The sequence below is a fragment of the Erythrolamprus reginae genome, chromosome 8 (genome assembly GCF_031021105.1).
Source record: "Erythrolamprus reginae isolate rEryReg1 chromosome 8, rEryReg1.hap1, whole genome shotgun sequence".
NCBI classification, from domain to species: Eukaryota; Metazoa; Chordata; class Lepidosauria; order Squamata; family Dipsadidae; genus Erythrolamprus; species Erythrolamprus reginae.
The window spans coordinates 46,262,181-46,275,565 of NC_091957.1; the positions used below are offsets into that span (position 1 = coordinate 46,262,181).

A 13,385-nucleotide genomic window follows, 5' to 3' on the forward strand; every position below is an offset into this window, starting at 1 on the left:
GCAGGCGCAACTTGGTTCAAAGCATGACCCGAAAAAAAGATGGGTGAGAAGGTGGGTGTTTCCTTGGAAGTTTCAACCAAGGGTGGCAGTTTCCCTGCTTTTTGCATGCAAAAGTACCTGGTGGCGCATTACTGGGCAAAGCATCGCTCCCACTGTCCACTAAGCGCAAAGAGAAACGGAGGGACAGAGTTACAGGAAACCTGGGAGAACTAACACGATTGCCGCAAGTGAAGTTGGGAGAGGAAAAACATGGCGGCAGGCAATTGTTTTGACAGCCGGGAGACGTACGGTAGATTTCTAAGTGTGTGTGTGTGTGTGTTTGGATGCAAAGTGGGTGGAGCTGCATCATGCAAATGGGAGGGGCTGGGAGGAGTCTGGTTTCCCCATTAACACGATGCTGTCTATTTCTAAGGCTCACACTGCCTGTTTTAACGCTCTTCCTACTTCACGGTATCCTGAAACTGCGATCCGCTTACGTGGAATCTTCGGGGCTGCCTAAAAAAGGGTTACGGGGGCTGCAAATTTATCGCGCCCCCTTTGTAGGGAAACAACCCCCTCCCCCCCGATATAGAGATCCTCCCAATCCAAATTTGTCACTCTCCAAGCTGACCACGTTTTAGTCGCCCAGAGATCTGTGCTTCCAACCAAGACTGAAGGGCGCATTTACCTTGTCCGCGTTCCAAGATCATCGGGCCGCTCCCTGGCATGCTACCTGCAGGAGAACATTCACAGAAACCCATCAGGTGGATGAATCGGTGAAAACGGAAAGGGCTTGGGGAACCAAACCGGCCAATTCCAAATTGGAATTTCCAGAGCATGTTTTCAAGTGGGAGGAAGTGAGGTATGGTGTCACGTAGGTGTTTTGAAAAGGAACTACCGTATTTTTCGGACTATAGGTTGTACCGGAGTATAAGACGCACCTTGGTTTTTGGGTAGGAAAATAAGGAATACAGTGTTCCCTCGATTTTTGCGGGTTCAAACTTCGCGAATAGCCTCTACCACGGTTTTTCAAAAAATATTAATTAAAAAATACTTTGTGGTTTTTTTTCTATACCACGGTTTTTCCCGCCCGATGACGTCACATGTCATCGCCAAACTAATAATTTTTGCAAATAAATAACAAAAAAAATAATTATTGTTAATAAATAATTATGTTTATAAGTATCAGGATCACTAAGTGTCTTATTCAGTGGTGAGTACCAGTAATAATGGTGAGTAAATGGTTGTTAAGGGAATGGGAAATGGTAATTTAGGGGTTTAAAGTCTTAAGGGAAGGCTTGTGATACTGTGATATAGCCAAAAACGGTGTACAGTATTTACTTCCGCATCTCTACTTTGCGGAAATTCGACTTTCGCAGGCGGTCTCGGAACGCATCCCCTGCGAAAATCGAGGGAACACTGTACTCCCAATCAGCTGTTCCCAGAGGTGAATTTTAGCAACAGGTTCACTGGTTGTGAGCTGTGTACCTTGCTTTTTTTTCTGTGTCTGAAACCTCCATTTCAGAAGCTTTTTTTTTTCCTGAAGCTCCGTTTCAAAGGCTTTTTTCAGCCTCGGAAACCTCCGTTTGAGAGGCTGGGCAGGACTACATTCGGAGTATAAGATGCACCCAGATTTTCACCCTCTTAAAGGGGGGGAGGGAAAGGGGTGTGTTAAACTCGTAAAAATACGGTACTCAAAGCAATTCAAATAGGAAGAATGCATAGAGGTCTGATTTTCGTATTATTGTGATTTAGAGGGAATGTTTTTAAATCAGGCTTAGCTCTGGCTAACCATGATTGAAGGAATCAAGGCTGAGCAAAACCTAATGTTTAACTGTTGACATTCACTCCGCTTTGACTAAGAACTCAAATAAATGACTGTTACTGCACACGGCTGTTGCTTGGGAAATTTTCATTCATTTGCAATTTGGGAGTGGCAGAAAAAATTAACCGGGCAGTTTTCACTGAAACATCATTTATGGAATGATAAAAATGAACACCCACCCACCCACCACCCTGGAGGAGTTCAATACAAATTAAAGCACAACCAAGCAGGAATCCAAGACCTCGGTCCCAAGCGTGCGGGGTTAAACTAAGTTTGGCCAAGTATCTTTTTTCCCCCTTTTTTCTATTTATTGGATTTGTATGCCACCCCTCTCTGTAGACTCGGGGCGGCTAACAACAGTAATAAAAACAGCATGTAACAATCCAATACTAAAACAGCTAAAAAACCCTTATTGTAAAACCAAACATACATACAAACATACCATGCATAAATTGTAAAGGCCTAGGGGGAAAGAATATCTCAGTTCCCCCGTGCCTGACGGCAGAGGTGGGTTTTAAGGAGCTTACGAAAGGTGAGGAGGGTGGGGACAATTCTAATCTCCGGGGGGAGTTGGTTCCAGAGGGCTGGGGCCGCCACAGAGAAGGCTCTTCCCTTGGGCCCCGCCAAACGACAATGTTTAGTTGACGGGACCTGGAGAAGGCCCACTCTGTGGGACCTAACTGGTTGCTGGGATTCGTGCAGCAGAAGGCGGTCCCTGAGATAATCTAGTCTCTTGCTTATTTCATGAGCTGTGATGGCACAGTGGTTAGAGTGCAGTACTGCAGACTACTTCTGCTGGCTGCCTGCAATTTGGTAATTCAGATTTCACCAGGTTCAAGGTTGACTCAGCCTTCCATCCTTCCCAGGTGGTTAAAACGAGGACCCAGATTGTTGGGGGCAACAGGCTGACTCTGTAAACTGCTTAGAGAGAGCTGTAAAGCACTGTAAAGCGGTACATAAGTCTCAGTGCTATTACTATCATGCACAATTCTGCCCCCAGAGTTGCAAAATAGGCTGGGAAAGACCAACTTGTTGACCCACTCACCTCCTGGAGCCATGGGGCCAGGTCCGGGCACTGAAGCTGGCATCTGTCCTGGGGCAGGTACGCCTCCTTGCATGGGGGGCTGCATCAGAGGAGCGGCTCCGTTGACATGCATCCCGCCCTGGTCAGAGAAAGGAAAAGCACAAAGAGGGTTCCACAGAGTTCTACAGAGCAGGGTAACTTGAAACTGGATGCACCAGATGTAACACTGGCCACTGCACCTGTCAAAAATTTAAATAATAATGCCAGATTTGTGACAGACAGGGTGTCCAAGGGGGAATCATTTTGAAATTTCCTGATATTTCCCTGTAACTTGCGATCTAGTTAAAGCGCGGCCGTAGATGACATCTTAACAAATGGCTAAGCCATGGAGAAATATCGGTAGCTAAGGAAGCAAGTTGTTGCCACAGTTATGCTCATTTTTGCTTGACTCTGCCAGGCAGCGTGATCTGTTTTTTGGTTTTTTTGTTTACATTTCTCCCTGACTTTTAAACATTTTAATACAGTTTGTTTTCCCCACCCTGATTTATTCCATTTTTTTCACAAATTCCCTGATAATTCCCCGAAATCACTGATTTCCCTGATAATTCCCTGATTTCCCTGTTTTCCAGGTTTGCTGGACACCCTGGACATACTAGATTTCAGTACTTATAAGATATTTTTGTGTAGAGTAGCCCACCCAATCCTTGCTGTCTAATAGGATAGCAACCATATTGAATGGATTTTTTTTTTCTTGGTACAGCTTGGTCTACGTTTCATCGAATTTACACCCTTGAGAAATGCCTAGTTTAAGGCACCAAACTCACATTAGTTATTTCCAAAAAGAAAAGATCAACAAATTATAACAATATAATAATAATAATCGGTTTTCCCAGCTGGGGACAATTCCAGGCATTCTGTGCCCATCAGTAAATTTATCCATTCCCTGGAATTTCTTAACCAGAGTACCTCTGGAACCGCCTGCTACCACACGAATCCCAGCGGCCGATAAGGTCCCACAGAGTTGGCCTTCTCCGGGTCCCGTTGACTAAACAATGTCATCTGGCGGGCCCCAGGGGAAGAGCCTTCTCTGTGGCGGCCCCGGCCCTCTGGAATCAACTCCCCCTGGAGATTAGAACTGCTCCCACCCTCCTTGTCTTCCGTAAACTACTTAAGACCCACCTATACCGCCAGGCATGGGGGATTTGAGACACCTTTCCCCCAGGCTTATTATAATTTATGTTTGGTATGTATGTGCTGTTTGGTTTTTAATTATGATAGGGTTTTTTTTAATATTAGATTTGTGCCAGTATAATATTGTTTTTATCGTTGTTGTGAGCCGCCCCGAGTCTTCGGAGAGGGGCGGCATACAAATCTAATAAATTATTATTAGTAGTATTATTAGTATTATTATTATTATTATTAACAGTTTAACTCTGGAAGTTCTAGCTTTTTGCAGCAAAACCAGAAGAAAGAATCTTGCAGCGCTTTAAAAAATGAATGACTTTAGGAACTGCATTCTACACACATTGGTTTACTGATTCTGCTACTGATGCGCTGGCTGATTCCATCACTTTCCCCTTTGTTTTAATTTGCTTGCCATTAAGGCTGCATTACTATGACTCTTCTCATCGTCCCTGTCACCCATCTCTCCCCCACTTATGACTGAAACTTGTTGTTTGAATCCTTACAATTTTAAATTAATATTGTTTCCTGCTTTCTTATTTGTACCTTACGACAATCATTAAGTGTAGTATCTCATGATTCTTGACAAATACCTCTTTTCTTTTATGTACACTGAGAGCATATGCACCAAAGACAAATTCCTTGTATGTCCAATCATATTTGGCCTATAAAGAAATTCTATTCTATTCTATTCTATTCCATTCCCTTTCTACTCTGTTCTGACTGAAAGGATCATTTATTTATTTATTTATTACTTGGATTTGTATGCCGCCCCTCTCCGAAGACTCGGGGCGGCTCACAACATGTAAAAAGACAAATCATAAGTAATCAACAATTTAAAATTTTAAAGATTTAAAAAACCCCACAAACTAACAGACTCACACACAAGCATACCATATATAAATTCAACGTGCCCAGGGGGGGGGATGTTTCAATTCCCCCATGCCTGACGGCAAAGGTGGGTTTTAAGAAGTTTACGGAAGGCAGGAAGAGTAGGGGCAGTTCTAATCTCCGGGGGGAGTTGGTTCCAGAGGGCCGGTGCCGCCACAGAGAAGGCTCTTCCCCTGGGGCCCGCCAACCGACATTGCTTAGTTGACGGGACCCGGAGAAGGCCCACTCTGTGGGACCTAATTGGTCGCTGGGATTCGTGCGGCAGGAGGCGGTCTCGGAGATATTCTGGTCCAGTGCCATGAAGGGCTTTAAAGGTCATAACCAACACTTTGAATTGTGACCGGAAACTGATCGGCAGCCAGTGCAGACTGCGGAGTGATGGTGAAACATGGGCATACCTGGGTAAGCCCATGACTGCTCTCGCAGCTGCATTCTGCACGATCTGGAGTTTCCGAACACTTTTCAAAGGTAGCCCCATGTAGAGAGCATTACAGTAGTCGAACCTCGAGGTGATGAGGGCATGAGTGACTGTGAGCAGTGAGTCCCGGTCCAGATAGGGCCGCAACTGGTGCACCAGGCGAACCTGGGCAAACGTCCCCCTCGCCACAGCTGCGAGATGTTGTTCTAATGTGAGCTGTGGATCGAGGAGGACGCCCAAGTTGCGGACCCTCTCTGAGGGGGTCAATAATTCCCCCCCCCCAGGGTAATGGACGGACAGATGGAGTTGTCCTTGGGAGGCAAAACCCACAGCCACTCCGTCTTATCCGGGTTGAGTTTGAGTCTGTTGACACCCATCCAGGCCCCAACAGCCTCCAGGCACCGGCACATCACTTCCACCGCTTCGTTGACTGGGCATGGGGTGGAGATGTAAAGCTGGGTATCATCGGCATATTGATGATACCTCACCCCATGTCCTTGGATGATCTCACCCAGCGGTTTCATGTAGATGTTAAATAGCAGGGGGGAGAGGACCGACCCCTGAGGCACCCCACAAGGGAGAGACCTAGGAGTCGACCTCTGTCCCCCCACTAACACCGACTGCAACCGACCAGAGAGGTAGGAGGAGAACCACTGAAGAACAGTGCCTCCCACTCCCAACCCCTCCAGCCGGCGCAGAAGGATACCATGGTCGATGGTATCGAAAGCCGCTGAGAGGTCAAGGAGCACCAGGACAGAGGATAAACCCCTGTCCCGGGCCCGCCAGAGATCATCCATCAACGCGACCAAAGCGGTTTCCGTGCTGTAACCGGGCCTGAAACCCGACTGCTGGGGACCTAGATAATCGGCTTCTTCCAAGGACCGCTGGAGCTGGAGTGCCACTACCTTCTCAACAACCTTCCCCATAAAGGGAAGGTTGGAGACTGGACGGTAGTTATTAAGCACAGCTGGGTCCAGGGAGGGCTTCTTGAGGAGGGGGAGCACAAGCGCTTCTTTATAGAGTGATGGAAAAACTCCCCTCCCCAAGGAAGCGTTGGTAATCTCCTGGGCCCAGCTCCGTGTCACCTCCCTGCTGGCCGAGACCAACCAGGAGGGACACGGATCCAGTAAACAGGTGGCGGAACTCACAGCTCCAATGGCCTTGTCCACTTCATCAGGTGTCACCAGATCAAACTCTTCCCAGACAGGTGGACAAGTACGTGCCCCAGTCACCTCGACTGACTCGTTGTCAGTCGACTCTGCTATACAATTGGAGTCGAGGTCGGCCCGAATCCGAGCGACTTTATCAGCGAAAAACGAGTTAAAGTCCTCGGCACTACTCTGCAAGGGCTCCCTAACTCCCCCCTGATTAAGAAGGGAGCGGGTCACCCTAAACAGAGCGGCCGGGCGGGATTCCGCTGATGCAATCAAGGCGGCATGGTACGCGCATCTTGCCGCCTTGAGCGCCACTTTGTAAGTCTTAATAAAAGCTCTTACAAGTGTTCGATCAGATTCAGACCTACTCTTCCTCCATCGCTTCTCTAGACGTCTCTTCTGGCGTTTCAACTCCCGGAGCTCCTCGTTGAACCATGGAGCTCTACGGGGTCTAGCGCCACGGAGAGGTCGCAAAGGCGCAATCCGGTCAAGGGCCTCTGCTGCAGCCTCGTTCCAGGCTTTCGCAAGAGACTCTGCCGAACTGTGGACAAGTGCCTCTGGTATAACCCCAAGTGCCGTCTGAAAGCCCTCTGGGTCCATCAGGCGTCTGGGGCGGAACATCTTAATTGGTTCCGCCTCCCTGCAGGGAAGGATTGGAGCCAGGAAGTCAAGCCGTAGTAGAAAATGGTCTGACCATGACAAAGGCACTGCTTCTAAGCCCCTTAGTCTCAGACCATTACTCAGTTGCTCGGAAAGGAATACCATGTCGGGTGCGTGCCCCCCCTCATGAGTCGGACCCCGTACTACTTGAGTCAGGTCCATGGCTGTCATGGTGGCCATGAACTCCTGTGCCAACCCAGAGGTTTCGCCGAGTGACGGCAGGTTGAAGTCCCCCAAGACAATAAGTCTGGGGAACTCCACCGCCAACCCGGCTACCTCCTCGAGTAGCACAGGCAGGGCTTTTGACACGCAGCTGGGAGGCAGGTACGTGAGAAATAAGCCCACCTGAACCCCTAGGTCCAACTTCATCAAGAGTGACTCGCAACCCGCAATTTCCGGAGCAATGAGTCCACGTAGGCAAAGGCTCTCCCTGGCTATAATAGCCACTCCTCCCCCCCTTCCCTGGGGTCGAGGTTGATGCCATATCTGAAACCCAGCTGGGCAAATTTCAGAGAGAGGAACACCTCCCTCTGGGCCCAGCCAGGTTTCAGTAATACATGCCAGGTCGGCCTCCTCATCCAGGATCAGATCCCGGATGAGGAGAGCTTTGTTTACCACCGACCTGGCATTAAGCAGCAGCAACCTGAGTCCAGGGCCAGAGTTACACTCATCACCAGTACCCAAGATTGGGCTCACGGAGCCAGAACAAGGGATCGTTATTAAGCAACGGTCCCTCGTTCCCCTGGAACGGCTAACTCCACGGCCCCCGCCATATCTGCCTCTCCCCAGCAACACAGGAATATTCCGACCCTCTGCCACCCCAGAGATCGATGCCCCATCCCCTCCCGCCTCTTGAGCGTCAGGTGGGCCAAATCTACCATTCATACTCCCACCATTCATCTCATCCATACCGTGACCCCACCCACCCCAGTCATCCCAATCATACCGGCCATTCAGCCCATGCACACAAGTAATTCTGTCCCAGTCATCCATTTAAATTTTGAACCCCCAATACTAAAAATAGATTAAATTTATAACAGTTAAAACAGTAAAAACACTAATAAATATGTAAAAAATGCAATTTCCAGTTAATTAATTAGTTAGTTAAATATTAAACAAATAAAAATATAAACATATAAAAATAGCTAAGAATAAAATGTATTAAGATGTATTAAAAATATAGAAAAATATAGAAGAAAAAGGAGCCAGTCAGTAGTTCTTAAATAGTCAATAGCAAGGTGGTACCAAAGTCTAGGTAAATGGCTTAAGATTTTATATAATTGTCCACTTAGCAATTTTCCAGGTTTCTGGGGAAAAAGATCACCAAAGTGCTGGCCCTGACCACTGACCAGCATCCCCATCATGCATGTTACATATGTGTTTAGAAAGATAGAAGATTGATGGCAGAAAAAGACCTTATGGTATATCTAGTCTGCCCTTATGTTATTTCCTGTATTTTATCCTAGGATGGATATAAGTTTATCCCAGGCTGTTTATCCCATATGTTTCATTCTGAAACAGATTAAAAAAAACAAACAAAGCACAAAAAGGTTAGAAGAACGAACCATCCTGATGTGAGGCTTCTTCCCAACGCTTCCTGTAAAATCCACCATGGGGCTGGGTGTTGAAAGGCCACTCTACTCAGTGGGCTAGTAGGTTTATTAATTATTAACTTTATTGGGTGGTCATTACTGTATCATCACATTACTTTAGAAATAATTTTAGCAATAACTAAAAATGGAAGGAGATATGGCCAACGAGTATCTGCAAATCACAATAAATAAATGCTCTTTCAACTCGAAGAGATAAGGAATATAGACTGAATGAAAATAACAAAATAATTTATTTTAAAAATGGGGGTGGGAATTAAAAAAATAACAGAATAAGAGAACAGAGAATAACAGAGTTGGAAGGGACCTTAGAGATCTTCTAATCCAACCCCTGCTCAGGCAGGAAACCCTATACCAGTGATGGCGAACCTATGGCATGGGTGTTACAGGTGGCACGCAGAGCTATATCTGCTGGCACACGAGCCTTTGCTAATCTTAGCTCCAACGTGCATGTTTGTGCCGGCTAGCTGATTTTTGGCTCACAGTGGCTCTGGGAGTGCATTCTGGGCTTCCAGAGAGCCTGTGGGGGCGGATGGGGGAGGGCATTTTTACCCTTCCCCGGCTCCAGGGAAGTTATTAGAGCTGGGGGTGGGTAAAACATGACCCTACTGGACCCACCAAAAGTTGGGAAACAGTCCGTTTCCGGCCTCTGGGGGGCAGGGAAAGCTGTTTTCGTTCTCCCAATGCATTGAATTATGGGTGTGGGCACTGGCGCATGTGCAATAGTGCGCCCACATGCTCTTTCGGCACCATTGCCATCACTGCCCGATACCATTGCAGACAAATGGGTAGACAACCTCTCCTCTAAAATTCTGGTGTTGGAGCATTTACAACTTTGAAGAAAAGGATCAAACAAGAGCTGCTTACAATTGGCTGTGGTTGAGAAGAAGGAACGTTTGGCTGGTTCATCTGAGCATTTGGTCCAGGTCCTGGCCCAGGTCCTGGCCCGGGACCAGGCCCCTGCCCCGGCCCTGGCTGTGGGTTTCCAGGAATCAGAGATGGGACGTTGGTTTGGCGATGAAGGATTTTCTGGATGACAAAAGAGAAAAACAAACCAAAACACACATTTATCAAGAGCGCAGGCATATATGTTCAAGGCACGTGGCTCCACCTCTTCTTATCCGAAGGTGGCCAAAGATTGCCAACGTACCAGCGCAATTTCAGGGTCGACAATACGCATCACCACTTGGGCCTGCAGCAAGGCATAGGCGAGTTGGGGGTTTTGCAAGAGCATGCTCCGTGCCTCTTGAGGGCTGTTCTGGACACACAACTGCAAAGACAGAAAAGAGGGTCAGCGTTTCAAGGAATGCACCCATTAAAAGCACAACTCTGTACTTATATATGCACTATATAATGATATAACACAAAATTTTACTCGTTTAGACCAGTGATGGTGAACCTATGGCACGGGTGCCACAGGTGGCACGTGGAGCCATATCTGCTGGCACGTGAGCTGTTGCCCTAGTTCAGCTCCAGTGTGCATGTGTATCTATGGAGAGGGGCAGCATACAAATCTAATAAATAAATAAATAAATAAATTAGTGAGTGAATGAGTGAGTGAAAGAATGAATGAATGGGGACTCATTGCTCACAGTCACTCATGCCCTCATCACCTCGAGGTTCGACTACTGTAACGCTCTCTACATGGGGCTACCTTTGAAAAGTGTTCGGAAACTTCAGATCGTGCAGAATGCAGCTGCGAGAGCAGTCATGGGCTTCCCCAAAAATGCCCATATTACACCAACACTCCGCAGTCTGCATTGGTTGCCGATCAATTTCCGGTCACAATTCAAAGTGTTGGTTATGACCTATAAAGCCCTTCATGGCATCGGACCAGAATATCTCCGAGACCGCCTTCTGCTGCACGAATCCCAGCGACCGATTAGGTCCCACCGAGTGGGCCTTCTCCGGGTCCCGTCAACTAAACAATGTCGGTTGGTGGGCCCCAGGGGAAGAGCCTTCTCTGTGGCGGCCCCGACTCTCTGGAACCAGCTCCCCCCAGAGATTAGAACTGCCCCTACCCTCCTTGCCTTTCGTAAACTCCTCAAAACCCACCTTTGTCGTCAGGCATGGGGGAATTGAAATATCTCCCCCGGGCCTATATAATTTATGTATGGTATGTTTGTAGGTATGTCTGCTTAAAAATGGGGTTTTCTTAACTACTTTAAATTTTAAATTGTAAATTATTAGATTTGTTATTAATTGTTTTATTATGTTGTGAGCCACCCCGAGTCTACGGAGAGGGGCGGCATACAAATCTAATAAGTAAGTAAGTAAGTAAGTAAGTAAGTAAGTAAGTAAGTAAGTAAGTAAGTAAGTAAGTAAGTAAGTAAGTAAGTAAGTAAATAAATAAGTGTGCCGGCCGATTTTTAGCTCACATACAGGCTCTAGACCAGTGGTTCTCAACCTGTGGGTCGGGACCCCTTTGGGGGTCGAATGACCGTTTCGCAGGGGTCGCCTAAGACCATGAGAAAAGACAAATTTCCCATGGTGTTAGGAACTATAGCTTCTATTCTGGTGCTTTGGAGCATATTTTTACAATCCGACCAATCAGGCGTTTACAGTGGGGGGTGTCCTTCTAACCTTCCTGCCAATGTATGTATGTTTGAGACATGTTACTTTAAGGGCAATGAGGTGATTGGCAATAAGAGGGAGCCAGTAGAGTTCCTCTCAAGGGGAGTATTATTGCTTAGATACTGTGTATAGGAATTGTGTGCTGATATCTGGTTTGTATATGACAGTTTGATTTATATGTGTCTGACTGGACTGTATAACGACTAATCTACTGAATAACTATAAATGATATACCTACTCTACTTGTATTAGTCTGGTTTATTGGCTTAGCTGCCACATTTACTCTGTCTTAAAGTTTGTTTTAGGGATATTATATTTTCCTAAGCATTCTAACACAAATGCTTCCATAAAATGGGACAAGCAGAGCAAGAGTCATGAGTTTTCTGACAACCAAAGATCCACCTGACTTTTAAGAGAAGATCTGCAACTCCTGCAGCTAGCAAGACAATCAAAGCAGCCCCCTCCTCTCCTTCGGGTTGACAACCCACCAACCTTCATTTGCTTCATCAATTCAAACATCTGTTCAGGAGGCAGGCTGGCCACCGCTCTGCTGATGGACTCAGGAGCATCTTCGGGGTTTACAGGGTCTCCGTAGGGTGATTCTATGATGGGAGCACCAGTGCCCAGGCCTAGCAGAGAAACAAAGGAAAACCTTAGGGCCAGAGATCGTGGACCACACTTGCTGTAAACAAGCACGGTATCACAGCCGGTGTGTCACACCCTCCCCTCTCCAATCTTGGGATGCGCCTACAGACTCACTTTTGAGTTCCTCCTTGTTCTTCTCGCTGGCTGCATTGTCCACTCGCAGGGCTCTTCCGCTAAACTCTCGCCCGTTGAGATTCCGCATGGCACTGAGTGCGGTTTCTTGGTCTTGATACTCACAGAAGCCATAGCCTTTCGGTTTGCCCGTTTCTCTGTCATATACCAATCTGGTTGGCAGAGATATAACCAAGACAATTATGCCGGGTGGAATGTTTCAGAGAAAGAGGGAGGGGAAAGGAGAGGGGGAGAGAGGGGTACTCCTACTAAAGAGAACATTAGAATTAAAGCTAATTGATGCTCCCATCCCACAAAGGAAACTATGAATGCTATTATTCATCCTAAATCCCTCGTCTTCTGTCTCCTTTATCTACAGTTTTGAAAATCCTCCAGAATGAACCATGTTTCAGGGAATTCCAAAAGGGAAGCTTCTCACCGGAAACTGACCACAGGTCCAACCTCTGAGAAGATGTCTTTTAGCTGTTCCTCTGTGGCTTCATAAGGGATGTTCCCCACTACGGGAGAAAGATAGGAACAGGTCATCAGTTTCTGTGAGCATATCCGTGGTTAGGCAGGCACCTTTTTAGGTACAGATTAAGGCAGTCTTCCCAACCTGATGCTTTTCAGTGGCCTGATTCCTATTATTTTCAACCAATACAGTCAGCAATCTTATTGCATTAGTCATTTGTTGCAGTTAAATGCTGCTATTTATTTATTTACTGCACAAGTCAAAAAGAGGGCTGTGAAAATATTTATTGACCAATCACATCCTGGACACGAACTACTTCAACTCCTACTCTCAAAATGATGCTACAGAGGACTGCACACCAGATACAAGTCACAAGGTCAGTTTTTCCCTGAATGCTATCACTCTGCTAAACAAATAATTCCCTCAACTCTGCCAAACTATTTACTAAATCTTGACTACTATGGATCTTCTCATCGTTCCCATCACTCATTTCCTCCCACTAATAACTATACGAATGTAACTTTGTGGCTTGTATCCTTGCAATTTATATTAACTGGTTCCTAATATGATATGATTGCTTATTTGTACCAGGACTATCATTAAGTGTTGTACCCTATAATTCATGATGAACGTAACTTTTCTTTTACACTGAGAGCATATGCACCAAGACATGGCCAATAAAGAATTATATTCCTACTCCTAATCCCTATTCTATTCTATTCTATTCATTGTGATTTATTAGTCACCCATGCAAATGGTACAAACTAGCAAAACCACAAAATATGGACTAAAAAAGTCAAATTTAAACCCAGATTTAAAATAATCTTACAATCAACAAAA

General features: G+C 46.3%; 1 protein-coding gene across 2 annotated transcripts in view; it reads right to left on the reverse strand.

Annotated features, from left to right (window-relative positions):
* Positions 1–13,385, reverse strand: part of CSTF2 (cleavage stimulation factor subunit 2) — a 36,519-nt gene that overhangs the window by 20,362 nt on the left and 2,772 nt on the right. The window contains exons 2-8 of one of the 2 annotated variants that reach the window (XM_070759855.1): positions 12,513–12,591; positions 12,077–12,246; positions 11,810–11,946; positions 9,894–10,013; positions 9,611–9,772; positions 2,850–2,967; positions 668–712 (exon numbers count right to left, since the gene is read on the reverse strand). In XM_070759855.1, the coding sequence (XP_070615956.1) occupies positions 668–712; positions 2,850–2,967; positions 9,611–9,772; positions 9,894–10,013; positions 11,810–11,946; positions 12,077–12,246; positions 12,513–12,591 (831 nt within the window). The remainder of the gene's footprint in view (positions 1–667; positions 713–2,849; positions 2,968–9,610; positions 9,773–9,893; positions 10,014–11,809; positions 11,947–12,076; positions 12,247–12,512; positions 12,592–13,385) is intronic. The other variant, XM_070759856.1, reaches the window with a different exon arrangement.